We start from the raw sequence: 17,229 nt of genomic DNA, 5'->3' as shown, positions 1-17,229 counted from the left end.
GGCTGGAAAGTCTTTGGATGCCTCAGGAGGTAATTTAAACAGAAATTCCCAAGTTCAGACCTTGCTGATGGTCGAATTCTTGGCTCCCTGCCAGGCTCAGCTCAAGCACCACGTCTTTCGAGAAACCTTTCTTAAATATGCTAGTTGTTAGTGCCTCCTAACCAATTACTGTTTGGTCATCCAGTTGTGTCCAACTCTTTGTTACCCAAAGCCCATAGCATGCCAACACGGTCCACGGAGTTTTCTTGGCAAAGATACTATAGTGGTTTGCCATTTCCTTCTCCGGTGGATTAAGGGAAACAAAGGTTAAGTGACTTGCCCAGGGTCACAGAGCTGTTCAGTGTCTGAGGCTGGATTTGAACTCAGGTCTTCCTGATTCCAGGCTCAGTGCTCTACCCACTAAGCCACTTAACTGTTTCACAACCAATTATTTGTATTTATTTTGCAAACATTCTATATTTATTAATCTAAGGTCATGTATGTTGTCCCCTCTTAATCGTATATAAGCTTTGTTTCTTCAGCACTTAACTTAGTGCCTGACACGTCATAGGGGCTAAATAAATGCTGCTGAAGAGTTGATTAATTTATTGACTTGTATGCAATCACTCCCAAATTAAAATGTGTCAGAGTTGAGGTGACTGTTCCCCGAAGGCATATGTAGTATTCTCCCTCCCTTTTCACCGGAAGTTAAAACACATTCCAAGTAAAACCAAATTTTCCACGTGAGTCACAACTCGGGGTTTTAAGAGAGATACGGTAAAAAAAAAGATCACAATATAAGTTAACATGCATTTTCTATGTTCAATTTTCATTTTTGTTCAAAGTATGGACTACATTTACTCTTAACTAATAAGCATCTCTGTGAAATGATTCATAATGTAGTCAGACTATGAAAAAATGTTAACTATATGACTTTTGTTCTGTGACGAGAAAATGTCAGTGATTTTCCCTATTTAGTAGTTATATTACGTGAAATATCTAAACTGAGTCATTAGGGTTGGTGGGTTTGATTCCACCTCTCGGGAAACGTTTCAAACTATCAAAGTAAAAGAACTTAATTTACAGGAATGAATTGATATGAACAAACTCCCCAAAGTGCTGCTGTTCGCTTCCTTCTTGCCAACTGTTTGCTGGAATTCCTATGGATTGGGCTCTCTCTTTGTATCTATGTTTCCTAGCATTAGGATTATCACAGCAATGATTCATCCCTTCATTCAGACTCTAATAGTGGTTTGCTAAAGAAAATTAACCTATTCAGGATCTCAGGTAAGCTGATTTCAAGGAAAAATTCAGTTTTTTTCTTGACTAATATGTTCTAGAGATTTTAAAATCAAGTGGTGGGATCTAGTGGAAAGAACAGTGGCTTGGGAGATAGGAGAGTTGGATTCTGGTCCCATGCTTGCTGTTTTCCAGCAGGACAAATTGTGTGGAACCTCCTAGATGGGAGGATATCTGAGATCACCCAGTCCAACCTCTCCAGACTTTTTATTAACTGCAGAATGAAGAGATTGGACTCTACCACTTCTAATGTCCCTTCATGTGCCAATATTTTGTGATCTCTTCTGTTAAAAAACTTTAAGCTTTAGTGGGGAATCTCAAGCATCGTGGTGTTGTCACCAAGTCTATGCTTTGGGAGTTCCCTAAAGCCCTATTGAATAAACTCATAAGGTGCAAATGGCTTGGAGTTTTCTACTTGGGATTAACTCTTAAAATCTATTGCTTATGGAGGTTACAGGTCTCTATCCTTTCTTTAAAAGAAATTATATCCACCCAGATTTAAGGTCCAGCTTTCAGAGAGGCTAGTTCCTTTCTTCTGGATATTTAGGAGTTAAATTATAAAGCAGGAGTCAATATGACTGCCCATTCTCCAATGCTCTTGATTCCCAGAATAATGGTTTTTAAGTCATCATCTAAATCCTCAGTCCTGATCAGCAGCACATGCCAAGGTCCTTATCACTCTCCGTGAGTCCCTAAGACTCTCATGGCTCTGAACAACCCCAAAGAAATCTTCAAAGTCCCATAATCCTAACAAAAAAAGTTTGAAATGACTCACCATCCTGTTCGAAGCCACTTTCTCCAGAAGAAGAGTGAAGTAAAAAGAATATGATACCGATAGTTGTACTAAGAACTGTCATTTTGAGAAAGAAAGAGAGAGAGAGAGAGAGAGAGAACAAACTGGAGCTAGTGAGAATCTGTGCCTGTGTTAAGTGAGAGAAAAAGTTGGGGATGCAGCTTTATAAACCAACACTAAGTAACTCTGTCTTGCTTAACCACAGCCAGGAGGAAATATAAACACATGAGAAATGAAGACAAGTGTCAGTAACAGGAAGCCTGAGTATTTGTTGAATTGTAGTAAGTAGAGAGGATGGCTGAGTTTTTACTGGAAATGGGGGCTTGTGAGCTCTTGTTTGCTGCAGCTCCTGGGGGTTCTTCTGGTCTCCCCTACTTCTAAGCTTATTGCACACCAAGGCAGTGGTTCCAAATAAAGTACCTAAGTGGCTACGGATGAGAAATACCCATACAGGCTCCAAGCAGGATACAAAATCCCTGTTGTTAAAACAGAAAAAAAAAAAGTGAGGGAAAGATTGTCAGGTCCCTTCCAGCTCTCTAGAGGGTATGATTTCTTAGCTGAACAGAGAGATTATGTGCCCTCACAGAATTCTTTTAAATAAACTGGCTCCTTAGTGCCCTTAAAGAGCCAACTCAACGGCTACCCAGTCAAATGCGACCTCCTCGAGGGCAAGGACTGTCTTTTGCTTTTTTGTATATCCCCTGCACTTAGCATAGTGCCTGGCACATAGCAAGTGCTTACGAATTATTTGTTGAGTTGGATTTACAAAAACCTGATTTAACCACAACCTTCTAGAAATCTTTTGTACGAGAAGAATTGTTCCCTTATTTTAGGCAGTGTTTTACACATTACTTCTCTAAGGTCAAATCATTAAATAAATTGAAATTTAGTGGATAGAGAGCTGGTCTTGGAGTGAGAAGACTGAGGTTCAAGTCCTACCCCTGACACATACCGACCATGGGCTGGCCAAGTCACTTAAGCTCTCAATGCTCTGGGCAATGCTCTAGGATTATAAAGGTGGCGAGAAGGTGACACCTGAATTTATAGAAGGAGGCTCTTCGTATAGGAGATCCGTATACCAACAAAATCATAGATCCCTATCCCTATACGTGTGTGTGTGTGTAATATACACGTCTGCCTATAGATACTATAGCAATCTATATCTATCTATAATATATACACACATATCTATATAGGATAGATACTGTGCTATAAGATATTGTAGATGCTGTATTACAGCTACAATAGAATATATATGTATACAGGTAGTATATATCTACATATCAATATCTACATATATTATTTATGACATATATTTATAAAATATATAATTACATATAACTATATGTAATTATAAAAATATATTTTAATATAATTTATCTCTATATATTTATAGCTAGCTGTTGTCTATCTACCTATTATCCATCAATCTATCTACCTGTACTAATGGGATTCGAAAAAAACATGGGAGGATGAATTATCAAAAAATAAGTTGGCAAATGAGTGTGTCTGGTTATCTGAGCCATGATCATTGGCACATCTCCTTTGTGCGAGTAAGCTAGATTCAAGAGAAGACCCTCAGAAATAGTATAGAAATAGTAACATGGAAGTCTGACAGAGGTCAGGAACTTTGAAATATATTTAGAGTTCAGTCACAGAAACAGAGTTGAAAGGGAACCTAGAGATCATCTAGTCCAACTCTCATTTTGCAGGTGTGGAAACTGAGATCCAATAGAGTTGCTATTCAAATCTAGGTCTTCTGACCCTAAGTCCTTGACTTATTCCCACCATATTGACTATTTGTGGGTGATATTTGCCTTAGGCAAAACTTCTTTAAAAATATAATGGTCAAGATGGAGATGGACTCCATCTGCTTATCTGCTGGACTCACAATTTTTAGGAGGAATTAAGGGTAGATACTGTCCTGGGACAAGAGGTAATGAAACCAAGCCTCGTCCAAAGGGGTCAGATCAGTCATAGTTATTGGCCAATTAATTTACTTCAGGAAAATCAATCAGAAATAGAAAGGTCAAATGTGAGTGAGGGACCTCTGGGATGGGAACAGTAGAAACCTCCAGGGACAGTGAAGGAAGCACAAGTCACCATGAGGCTCATGGAGATGTCTCCTGGTCAGGCAGAGTTCCACATCCAGATATAAGAATGGGAAGCAGGTTCTAGGAAGAGTAAGAAAGCTAACCCTCTTGCCACACCTCACCCATTAAACAAATCTTGGTCTAGGAGCCTAGGAGTGTGGTCTATGATCCAACTGAGATAGGATTGGGGCCAGCTCAAAAAAAAAATAATAACGGGGTTCATTTGGAAGAGCAGAGGGTCAGGAACTTCAAGGACACCAGGAGAAAAAGATGTTAAGAACTATATTCAGTAGTATCAGACTTTAAACCATATTATAAGGTGAGAGCTGTGTTGAAGCATAAAATGAATAATATTGATGGTTTTAAATTAAAAATTTCCTGTATAAATAAAACCTATGTAGCCAAGAATATAGGGCATGAAGAAAATAGGGGAGAAAACCTCTCATAGACAATCTCCCAGTTAAAATGTGATTGGATCTGGAATATTGTTGTGGTGTAGGGAATGATGAGCTGGGGGGGATTTAGAAAATTATAGAAAGACTTGGACTTAAGAAGGAAGATGCTATCTACCTTCAGAGAAACAGATGACAGGTGGAAATAAGCATAATATGGTCATATGTATATGCACTTTAGTATATATGTGTCTGTTTATGGATCGCATATGCACATATATATGGGGAGTAATTATATATACATATACACACACACATATGGGGGAGGAAGGGGAAAAAATAAAATAAAAAGTGCGCAGCAGAGAACAAAAGAAAATCTACAAGAAAGCAAAGAAAAGCTGGACAACTTTGAAAACAATGTGTAATGCTTATTACATAGATTTTTTTGAAATGGAAATTTATTGCTTTATATTGAATCTTCTCATGTTCTGCTGTGCATATGGTAATTTTTTCTTGTTTTGTATTTAAGTTTAAAATAAATTTAAAACTTTTAAAAAAAGGATTGGGACCAGCTGATTGGGGTCATAGGGATGTAAAACCTGAAGTGCTGACCAGGTTAGGGGGAGGAGGTCTGTGACAGAGTAGGGGGACCTAAGAGAGATTTAGACAGCACTCTCAGTAGTGTGCACAGGAGACCAACATTAGTTTGTCAGACTTTTGCCACTTTTTCCCTTTGGCGTGTTATTTTTCACCCTTATTTGGGTAAGCTGTGTAACATTTCTGGGCAGAAGTTACCTTATCTGTAAAATGAGAGGGATGAAGAGAGCTCCGGATCTAAACTCAAGACCAGGGTTCAAATCTTAGTTCTTTTACTCTTTGACTACCTGTGTGTCCTTGTGAAAATCTCTTAATTCTCTGGTCTTCAGTTTTCTTGTCTGTAAAATAATGAGGTTTATTACCCTATTTTATGACCTCTGAGGCCTTCTTCTAAATCTATGCTCCTGTGATCCTATAAGACCTAAGGTCCCTATCAGAACTAAATATATGATGCTATGATCTGTCAGACAAGTAGGAAGCTTTGTATTCAGGAGGCCAGCATCTTCCTCACTATACCACACTGGATCTAGACCTGTCATTACATAGACTTGGAATCTGTGTCTCTTCAAAACCATTAAGAATTGTAAAATGACCCTCAACCTAAAGCCTGCATGTTGCATGAGCTAGTCTGTCTCTTTCTTCCCCATTCTTATACAAGCAGAAAGGCAGGGTGAGGAGGTTTGTGGGTTGCTCTGGGTTGTTCTCAATGAGAAGCTTATGAATAATCCCAGCCATTGAAGTCCGTCTTCGGCTGGGAGAAAGACACTGAACAAGAGGGGATCTTTCTTGCTTCTGGCCCTTTTTTAGACTTGATGGCACCCATAGAATATTCCAGGGTGTAGAATGGAGGAATGATGGTGGAGAAAGTGGTTAGAATGGGCAGCAGCAAGCCAGGTAATTGGCTCTGCCTTTGAGAAGTTTTCCCCAAAGGTTCAGAAAGGGCCAAACTCTAAATGATCCTTTCAGCATCTTTGTGATCTCCAATAAGAGCTACCCTCCTCCTTTTAATATCGTTAATTCAACAACCTGGCTAGGAAAAATAAGAAACCAGGTGATAAAAATCAATACGGGCTATTCATGGGGGTGAGTCCTTTATGAAATCACAATCTGTGAGTTAACCAGCACCGCATCCACTGCCAATATTATATTTACACCTCCCTCTGTAGAGTTTGCGCACGAATCAGGAGCTGAACTGGGTCATGTCTCTTTAAATTGTCTTGTTTATCACTTAAATGGACTATCATTTTGATTTTATCTCCTTCCTTCAGATGTGAAGAAGCAAAAGAACAAAAAAGGGCACAATATTTTGGTTTAGTGTCTGATCTTCGCCTCGGGGGATTTCCACTGGTGTGTTCTCTTTGGGTGGGGACAGGGGATGCTCTAGGAGGAGCCAGAGAGAAGGGTCCAAAGTAAACTGCCCCAATAGATGAGGAAATGAAGTTGAGGTCTTTGAGGATTGAGGAAATGGAGGAAAGACGACGTTGAGGAAATTGCCTGAGGTCTTTCCCAAAGTCTGGTTGCTGGACGATAATCTGACTTTCTTTGAGAGAATGAAGAGGGGCCAGGGGAGGGAAAGGCAGGAGCAGTCCTTTGATTCTCTGGACTCCAGGGACAAACACTGGTATCCATGAGAGAAGCTGAGACATAAAAAGGGTAGCATTGGGTGGGTGGGGAGGATGGGAAGGGGAAGGTTTCCCTCCTCCTCTCTTATCCCCTCCCCTCTCTCCCTCTTTTGTTCCCTTCTCTCTTTCCTTTCCCTGAGGGGGAAATAATATATTCACAGATTAGTAAATACAAAATATACATTTGAGCATATATAAAAGTGTATAAATGACCATTTTTAGTGGAAGAAGGGGTTGGAGTACTAGTAACCGAAGGGATTAGGATCAGAAAAGGCTTTTTATAGGAGGTGGCACAACTTGCCAGGGGACAGCTAGGTGGTGCAGTGGATGGGGGGTGGGGGTCAGGGAGACTCCTTTTCCTGAGTTCAAATCTGGCCTCAGACACTTGACACACTTACTAGTTGTGTGATCTTGGGCAAGTCACTGAACCCCAATTGCTCTGCCTTCCCCCTTCACAAAAACAAAAACAGACACTTTTATTAGCTATGTGACCCTGGGCAAGTCACTTAACTCGATTTGCCTCAGTTTCCTCATCTGTAAAATGCTCTGGAGAAGGAAATGGTAATTCACTCCAGTATATCTGCCAAGAAAGCCCCAAATGGGGTCACAGAGAGTAGGACAGGACTGAACAACGACACAAGTCTGTGAGGCAGCGAAGCCTTTCTAGAGGGGGAAGGAAGAGGGAAAGCATTCCGAGCATGTGCATGGAAATGGGAAATGGAAGCCCTTGAGCAGTGGGATATTTAGCAGGACAGCTGGGCTGAACTATAGAGTGTGTGAGGGCCCTTAAAGAGTCTCAGCTTCCTCGTGGGTAAAATGGGGATAACTCCCTGAAGGCGATTATGCTTGTCATGCAAAGTGCTTTGTGAACTAAAGTACTACACAAATGGGAGCCGTTATCTGTATTGCTACCGCGCCTTATTGTTGCTATTAGTTTGGTTTTTTTGGAGGGGGGAAGGCAGGGCAATTGGGGCTAAGTGACTTGCCCGAGGTCACACAGCTAAGTAAGTGTGTCAAGTGTCTGAGGCCTCATTTGAACTCAGGTCCTCCTGACTCCAGGGCCGGTGCTGTAATCATTGCACCACTTAGCTGCCCCAGTGTTAGTTATCACATTTCAAAGGCTGACCCAGATTGGAAGGCTCCTTAGACGACATCGAGTCAATGCCCCCGTTTCCTGCCCTTTCCTTCCACTTGAGGAAATGATGCACACAGGTGAGTAAAGGCAAATCTGGCCCGAGGCACTTCCTAGCTGTCTGGCCCTGGAGGAGGCACCTGGCCTCCTTCTGACTCGGTTCCCTCATCTATGAAACAGGGACAATCGTAGCACCCACATTTCAAGGAGCCAGCATATGTAAAGTATTTTGCAAACCTTAAAGTGTTATATAAATACCAGTGATTACATTAGGCAGCTAGGTGGCACAGCAGATAGGGTGCTGGGCCTGGAGTCAGAAAGACTTGAGTTCAACTACGGCCTCAGACACCTACTGGCTGTGCGACCTTGGGCAAATCACGGAAATGCTGTTTGCCTCAGTTTTCTCTTCTGTGAAATGGGTACAATAACACCCCCCCCCCCCCCCCCCCCCCCCCCCCGCCTCCCAGGGTTGTTCTAGGGATAAAGCCCTTAGCACAGCGCCCAGAACACAGTAAGCGCTGCATAAATGTCCACCCTCATCATTGTTTCTTTTAAAGCAGGATGGTGCATCTTCCCTGTTTCAGAAGCAGAGAATTTCAATTCTTTTAAAGCTACCATTCCTTCACAACTTTTACGACTTTCGATGCTTTTACCACTAGATAGACAAAAAAAGTAATTTCTTTTCAGAGTTGCACAGGAAGACATTGCAGCCCAGGAAGCCCGATGGCATCATTTTGACTCCCAAATAGTAAGTTCAGTTCCCACTGTTAATGAATCCATTTGAAAACCTTATTAATTCCTTGTAAGGATAAATCCTGGCTGAAGTTATGTGATAGGATCGTATATTTAGAGCTGGAATGGACCTGAAAAGTCATTTAGTCTGACGTCTTCACTTTCTAGATGAGGAAGTGAAGACATTCGAGAGGATGGGCTCACCCACGTTCACACAGTTAGTAAGCATCACCCCCGGCCTTGACCCCTGACTTGCTGACTTCATTTCCACTCCACCATGTTTCTCTCTGGCTATAGGTCTTTCTTTTCTGCCCTTATCAGAAGGTAAAAGATTTGGGAGCAAAGACCAGCACAATTTTTTTTTTCTTTCAGCAGTCCTAGGGACAGGATAGGGATGAGAGACAAACTCTATCCACAACACATATATTTTCCTGAGTTAGATTTCAGACAAAGCTCAGGAAATAGAACCTAAGGACTTGCCTTAATCCTTCAAGGGTATTTCAGTGTGGGTACTCCTTCTGATGTAGAGCAAAGGATCCCTCCTAAGCTGGGGATGGTCTCTGCGAGTCGTTGTGGCCAAAACAGCATCGCTTTGGGGTGACTCTGTTGGGAGCTCTCCAGGCCTTGGATGCCTTGGATGACATTTCCCATCTCTGGGCTGCCTTCCTTGTCTTTCCAGCTTGGATAGGACCTACCAGCATTTGTATGGCCCTTGTGAATCTGTATCTATCTCCAGGCTACCATGCTGCTGTAAAGTAGGACTTTCATTAAGGTGACACACAGTGTCCAAGAGAAAAGGGTAAAGGGTTCAAATTTACTCAGCTGGTGATACAATGACAATGAGACTGTTTTTCAGTCGTTTCAGTTGTGTCTGAATCTTCATGACCTCATGTGGGTTTTTCTTGCAAAGATACTGGAGTGGTTTGCCTTTTCTTTCTCCAGCTCATTTTACACATAGGGGACTGAGGCCAACAGGGTTAAGTGACTTGCTCAGGGTCACACGGCTAATAAGGGTCTGAAGCCAGATCCAAACTCAGGAAAATGAGTCTTCTTAATTCCAGGCCCAGAACTCTATCCATTGCACCACTTAGCTGCCCCTAATGAGACAATTAGGGGCAAAACTAAAGAAAAATTGTTATGATGTGCTGGGAAATCTGAAATGCAGATAGCAGGCCAACAAAATTCTTGGAAAAGTCTGATTTTTGTAAACAGTTTGAAAAGCTCCAGCACACTTATATCCCAGTGATCTCCTATTCTGAGCTACAATGAGTAATATTTTCACATGGGACAAAACACAGTGTTGGGGGCGGGGTGTGGCACAGAGGACAATCTGACCACAGGTACAATTATCTTGGCTCAAAGGGCAGTCTGATTCTTCCTTCTATATGGGTTAGAAAAGAAGATGAGTCCTTCAAAAGAGGTGGCATGGTGATGGGACCCCATTAGGGGAGGGGTCCCTTGGAGGTAATTACACCATATAGTGGCCAGTAGAAGACACTGAGGAGGAAGTACATTCCCTGTGTGGGTGTCCTTGGGCAAAGTCCTATTTGCCTCATCCTAGTTGCAATTCTGGCTTTATTTCTGACCTTCTTTTCCTCGTGATAAAGACTAAATCATAGAAATAATCTTCCCTCTCAAAAACACGGTTCTCGCTCAATGGGAATGGTCCTGTTAGGCTCTGAGACCCTAAGGAGCAGGGTAATGAGGTCTGGGAGGGTAAAGCAGACTGGAAGAGCTATGAGGAAATCTGACTTGGTTCCAAGGTAAAATGAGTTAGCCTCATCAGCTTATCATTCTACGCTGACTCAGTCTCTGGGGTGATTTGGGGGAGTCCCATCATTTTGAAGTCTCATTTCCAGAAGTAAAACATTTTCCTTTTTTGTGGCTCTTCTTTCATCTCCTTTTCCTCCCTACCCCATATCTTTTGCTTTTGTACCTTTCTGTCTTTTGCATTCTGGGCAGTGTTTGAAATGTCAGAGAGACCAGGGTATCCTGCCCTGGTGCATTTCAATACTGTGTCTCCAGCTGTTACAAAAATGACTTCTATATGAGTCACTTACTACTGAAGAAGTTTTTGGCAGACAGCTAACAAGGCAGGTTTCAAAATTTGGACAATTGGGAAAATGCTTTTCGACAAAGTGTCTTTCTAATTACCTGATGCACTGGTTTATTGATTGGGAGTTTATTGTAGGCACAAAAAGTATGAGTGCTGGTATGTTTGACTCTGCCTGTCCCCACCCCATTTCAGACCAAAGGGCCCTATCAGGTCTGCCTGGAACCCACCTAGAACTCCAAGATGGAACTCGGCACAATATCACCATAGGACTTCCAACTTCTTTGTTTGGCATTCAAGCTCTTCACAACCTATCTGTCAATACTTTTTATATGTCCCTCCCCTCTCTTACATATGGCACCGCATATCCCATCTGTCTTTGGACCGGCTGCCCCCATGCCTGGAATGCTCCCCCTCCTTACCACCTTCTCTTATGATCCCTGGATTCCTTCAAACCTCCGCTCAAGCTATCCCTTCTGCAAGAAGCAGAACACAGTAGGTCCCTTTTGCTGCTAATACCTTTCCCTTTAAGGTTACTTCCCATCTCTTTGGTGTGTATCATATGTGTAACTATGGACAGATGACTCCCCAATTAGAACATAACCTCCTTGAGGTCAGCACTGCTTTTGATTTTTTTTTCCTTTGTATCACCAGTGTTTAGCACAGCGCTTGGAGCATAGTGAGCTTGTAGAGTGATAAGATCTGCCCTGGTCATCTGGATGAAGATCAAACAGATAACTTGCTGGCAGGCAGTCAGAAGTAAGTAGTAAGCAGAAAAGAGCAAAGGAAGTAAAAAGGGAGGGTGCATATAGGACAGATATAATCTCTTTTCATCTCTTCAAATTGTTTAGATGGGTTAATATGGCTGCAACCTCTCTCCCACCCCCCCAACTTGATTTGAGACCACAAGACCTAAGGTTTGGGGTGGGATGTGGCACAATCCCTCTTTTACCAATCACTAACTTTGGGACCAATGACCAACCCTTAACTGCTACATGCCTTGGTTTCCTCAACTGTAAAATGGGGATAGTAATGCCTTCAGTACTATCTTATTGGGTTGTCGGAATGATCCAATGGAGTAATGTAGATGAGGTGTTTTGGAAACAGTAAAATGTTATGTAAATAAATGTCAGCTCTCATGATCCCTTGGATATAACGAAGATGGAATTGGGCATGATTTGCTCTTTCTGGAAGGAGTTCATAGACTTTCACACTTGGAAGTAACCTGAGAGATGATCTAGGATAATCTGTATTTGTAATAGGAACCTCATCGAGATATCCTAACTGGAAGTTTTCCAGCTTTTGCTTGAAGACAGAGAGTGAGGGTACACAAATAGATCAGCTCGATGAAGGCAAGGACTGTTTTTCATTTTGTTTTGTGTTCCCCACACCTGGCACAGTTAATTGCAGGTATTAGATGCTTAAGAAATGCTTGTGGAATGAATGAATGAGTAGATGAAAGAAAGGAAGGAAGGAAAAAGGAAAGAAAGAAAGAAAAAGAAAGAATCCACCACTTCCCAAAGCTCAGACACGCCGAACCTAGGGTTAACATAATACAATTTAAAAATCTATTTTGTTTTGAAATAATTAAAATCCATCTTTTCTCCCTGACAATAGAACCTACCTTGTGGGTTTGTTGTGAGGATTATGTTACGGGCTGAGTTAGAGCTGAGCCCTGCTCTCCTCAGACCTCCAGGCCCAGGGGCCTGCTGAGATAGACTCAGGGCTTTGGGATGTGGGTGGAGCCAGGAGGAGGGGTCTCGCCTTTGTTGCCTCCCTAGCAATTCCAGGTCGGACCTGCCTGACCACGTGGAACTTCCAGCTCTCTGGCAGAGCATGTGGAACTTCCGGCTGCCTGACCAAGTGGAGTTTCCGGTCTTTGCCTGGACTGCCTGCCCGCAGGGAGCTTTGGGTAGTGTGGGAGGAGAGGGGGAGGAGAGTAGGCAGAGTCAGGGCGGTCCTAGGACCCAGGTGTATTAGCTTTACCTGTCTTTCACCCACGTAACCAAAGAGTGTACCTACGTCACTAAAGGTATAAATATGCTGCTTGCTGAAATAATAAACGGAGTCATTCACCATCTTGTTCGGCTCCCGCCCCGTACATTGTCCGCGAGATCAGGTCCTTTGCTTAGGCAGAGGCCTGGGGCTTGGGGGGAACCCCGAGCGTAGTCACGAGGCTTCGGAAGCTCGTGACAGATTAAATGAGATAATATTTGTAAAGCACTTAGCATAGTGCCTGGCACATAAGAGATACCTAACAAATGCTTGTTCCTTCTCTTCTGTCTCTCCCTCACCCTCCCTTCCTCCCTATCACCTCTCCCCTACTTAAAAAGAAAGAAAAAAGGAAATTCTTGTAACAAATATGCATACTGAATCAAAACAAGTCCAGTATTGGTTGGGTCTAAAAATGTGTGTCTTGATCTATCCCCTAGGGTCCATCACCTCTCTGTCAGGAGGCAAGGAACATTCTTCATCAACAACCCTTTAGAATCATGGTTGATTATTGCTTCGATCAGAGTTCTTAAGTCTTTCAAAGTTGTTTTTTACAATGTTGTTATTGTATAGTTTGACATAGTATTTTAAACTTTCATCATATCTATTTGGGCTTTTAGACTCTCCAACTGTCACAAGGCACAGAATTGAAAGGTACTGTTCGTGAAGCTCAGTAAAGAAATGTTGCTGCCAGGAATGATGATGAATACCTGTAGCCTTTGCTGCTGTGAAGGTTGGTGTTCTGAGGTAAAGTAGGGTTAAAGCTGACTTGGTGCCTACACTCAGTCTAGCAATCAGGCTGCCCAAGAAGGGGGTGAAATGGCCCAGGTCAGAAATGCAACAGGACAAAACTTCTGTGCTAAATAGCTGTGCAATCTGGCTATGAGTGCCTGCTGTGCTTCTAGCCTAGTTGAAATAGAGAAAGAAGAAGGAGGAGGAGGAAGAGGAGGGGAAGGAGGAAGTAGAGGAGGAGGAGGAGGAAGGGGAGGAAGAAGGGAAGGAGGAGGAGGAGGGGGAGGAGGAAGGGGAGGAGGAGAAGAAAAACAGGTGAAAGAGGAAGAGGAGACTTTGGCTAAGGGTTGTGAATATGGCTATTTGCAGGAAGGGCATTTCTAAGGCAGTAGTCCAGTATCTGTCATCTGTCCCTTAACCAGTGCATGCCTACATTCACATTGCTTTTACTAGGATAAAGAAATTCTGCATTCAGAATTGTAGTGCTTTTGCTGTGATCATTGGAGCCCTCCAGGTTAAAGGTTTGAGGAGCAGCAGCGGTAGGGTGCTGAGAAGATACTGAGGAGTGGGATAGGCTGGGATTGGAGATGGGTAAGCCACAATGTGGACTGAGGTCAACTTAGGGTAGGGCTGGCTTTTGTGAAATAATGGAATCTTTTTATTTTGAAGGTGAAGATTTTTTTTTAATCCTAAACTGTATTACCAAGTCAGCTTTAACCCTACTTTAGTTCAGAACACCAACCTTCACAGTAGCAAGGACTACAGGTATTCACTACCATTCCTGGCAGCATTTCTTTACTGCGCTTCACAAACAGTACCTTTCGATTCTGTGCCTTGTGATGGTTTGAGAGTCTAAAAGCCCAAATAGATACGATGAAAGTTTAAAAATATTATGTCAAGCTATACAACAACAACCTTGTAAAAGCAACTTTGAAAGACTTAAGAACTCTGGTCAATGCAATGAACAATCCTAAACTTATTACCACAGTGAAGGTTATGATTTTTGATCCATAATTCAAGGATAGAAAACTCTAAAGAGCCATTGGCAGTGTTTTGGTAACAAGGAAAACATATGTTTTCTGGAAACAACAGGGATTGTTTCATTTTTTGCCTTTGTATCTCCAATACTTGCATCGTGCCTGGCACATAGAAGGCACTTGATAAATTGTTTGATCTACCAATACATCATCTTCATCAACATTATTATTATTAATCATTACCATGTCATTACCATTTCTGAGGAGCAAGAGGATGATGCTGCAGAGTCCTCTGAAAGTCCTATGTGGAAATTCCATCGTTATTCAGATGGTTGGCAGAGTTGTATCTGCCAGAAACCATTAGGAATACTTGTCCTTTATGACTGACCTTTATGATATTCTACCTGTCAATTACAGGGGAAGAATAATTACAGTTCACTGCCTTATATTAACATGAGCAAAATGGTCTCGCTGGAGCAAGATGAATTTGGGTTGAACTGGTCAGCTGATAATCAATCAATTTGTTAAGGCACCAAAAATGCTCAGCATAAATCCTATCTGTGATATTTATCACCTGTCTGACTTTGGGCAAAGTACTTCACCTCCTTGGCCTCATCTGTAACATCCTCATCCATAAAATTCAACCCTGGACTAAATGGCCTCTGGATCTCTTCCAGCACTAGATCTATAATATTTTTCTCCTGAGAATGTGGTTGCTGAATGTAATTCTTAAAACCCAAAATTTTCTAGTTTTAGCTTTTTCTCCAGAACTATTTAGTGTTATGGTTTCACTGTATCATTTAGCCAAACATAGCTTGTATTGAAGAGTATAATGTATGTGTGTGTGTTTATGTATGTATGTGTTTTGACATACCCTAACTTGGCCATAAGCTGGTAGTTCTTGGGTGTTTTCTTGTGGGGACAAGGATAGGGGTGCTGGGGCAGTCAGGCATGGATAGCTACTTTAACACAACTAACCTATTAAGGGATAACCGAGGTTTGGGGGACATGTATGTCAACACACACAATTATAGTTCCTGAGCCCCCACCAATATGCTTTCTATTTATTCAAGTCAGTCACAATAATATCATTAACTCTTTATTTTTTTCATTTTTAAAAAAATTTATTTAACATATTTGGTTTTCAGTACTGATTTTCACAAGAGTTTGAATTACAAATTTTCTCCCCATTTCTACCCTCCCCCCCACTCCAAGATGATGTATATTCTGGTTGCCCTGTTCCCCATTTAGCCCTCCCTTCTGTCACCCCACTCCCCTCCCATCCCCTTTTCCCTTCCTTTTTTGTAGGGCAAGCTAAATTTCTACTCCCCATTGCCCGTGTATCTTATTTTCTAGTTGCATGTAAAAACTTTTTTTTTTCATTTTTGAACATCTACTTTTAAAACTTTGAGTTCCAAATTCTCTCCCCTCTTCCCTTCCCACCTACCCTCCCTAAGAAGTCAAGCAATTCAACATAGGCCACATGTGTATCATTATGTATAACCCTTCCACAATACTCATGTTGTGAAAGACTAACTATATTTTGCTCCTTCCCAACCCATTCCCCTTTATTGAATTTTCTCCCTTGACCCTGTCCCCTTTCCAAAGTGTTTGGTTTTGATTACCTCCACCCCCATCTGCCCTCCCCTCCATCATCCCCCCCTTTTTTATCTTCTTCCCTCTTCTTTCCTGTGGGGTAAGATACCCAATTGAGTATGTATGGTATTCTCTCCTCAGGCCAAATTTGATGAGAACAAGATTCACTCATTCCCCCCTCACCTGCCCTCTCCCCTCCTCCCACAGAACTGCTTCCTCTTGCCACCTTTATGCGAGATAATCCACCCCATCCTATCTTTCCCTATCTCCCTCTCTCAATATATTCCTCTCTCATCCCTTAATTTGATTTTATTTCTTTTAGATATCTTCCCTTCATCTTCAACTCACCCTGTGCCCGCTCTCTCTCTCTCTCTCTCTCTCTCTCTCTCTCTCTATATATATATATATATATATATACACACACATACATATATATATACACATACACATATATAAACATATATATATGCATATTCCTTTCAGCTACTATGATATTGAGGTCTCATGAATCATACACATCGTCTTTCTATGTAGGAATGCAAACAAAACAGTTCAACTTTAATAAGTCCCTTATGATTTCTCTTTCTTGTTTGCCTTTTCATGCTTCTCTTGATTCTTGTGTTTGAAAGTCAAATTTTCTAGTCAGCTCTGGTCTTTTCACTGAGAAGGCTTGAAAGTCCTCTATTTTATTGAAAATCCATATTTTGCCTTGGAGCATGATACTCAGTTTTGCTGGATAGGTGATTCTAGGTTTTAATCCTAGCTCCATTGACCTCTGGAATATTGTATTCCAAGTCCTTCGATCTCTTAATGTAGAAGCTGCCAGATCTAGGGTTATTCTGATTATGTTTCCACAATACTCAAATTGTTTCTTTCTGGCTGCTTTCATTATTTTCTCCTTGATCTGGGGGCTCTGGAATTTGGCAACAATATTCCTAGGAGATTTCCTTTTGGGATCTATTTGAGTAGGCGATCGGTGGATTCTTTCAATTTCTATTTTGCCCTGTGGCTCTAGAATATCAGGGCAATTCTCCTTGATGATTTCTTGAAAGATGATATCTAGGCTCTTTTTTTGGTCATGGCTTTCAGGCAGACCAATAATTTTTAAATGATCTCTCCTGGATCTATTTTCCAGGTCAGTGGTTTTTCCAATGAGATATTTCACATTGTCTTCCATTTTTTCATTCCTTTGGTTCTGTTTTGTAATATCTTGATTTCTCATCAAGTCACTAGCTTCCAC

The 17,229-nt window shown here is 41.7% G+C and overlaps 1 protein-coding gene across 1 annotated transcript in view; it reads right to left on the bottom strand.

Moving 5' to 3' along the window:
• IL7R (interleukin 7 receptor) overlaps nucleotides 1-2,135 on the bottom strand; it is a 29,683-nt gene extending 27,548 nt beyond the window's left edge. Inside the window, exon 1 of the mRNA XM_036742406.1 lies at nucleotides 2,054-2,135. Within this exon, the coding sequence (XP_036598301.1) occupies nucleotides 2,054-2,135 (82 nt within the window). The remainder of the gene's footprint in view (nucleotides 1-2,053) is intronic.
• Between the last annotated feature and the right edge of the window lie 15,094 nt (nucleotides 2,136-17,229).

This window comes from Trichosurus vulpecula, chromosome 1 (genome assembly GCF_011100635.1).
Source record: "Trichosurus vulpecula isolate mTriVul1 chromosome 1, mTriVul1.pri, whole genome shotgun sequence".
Taxonomy (NCBI): Eukaryota; Metazoa; Chordata; class Mammalia; order Diprotodontia; family Phalangeridae; genus Trichosurus; species Trichosurus vulpecula.
The sequence above is the reverse complement of the archived record's forward strand: the minus strand, read 5'-3'. Positions and strand labels throughout refer to the sequence as shown.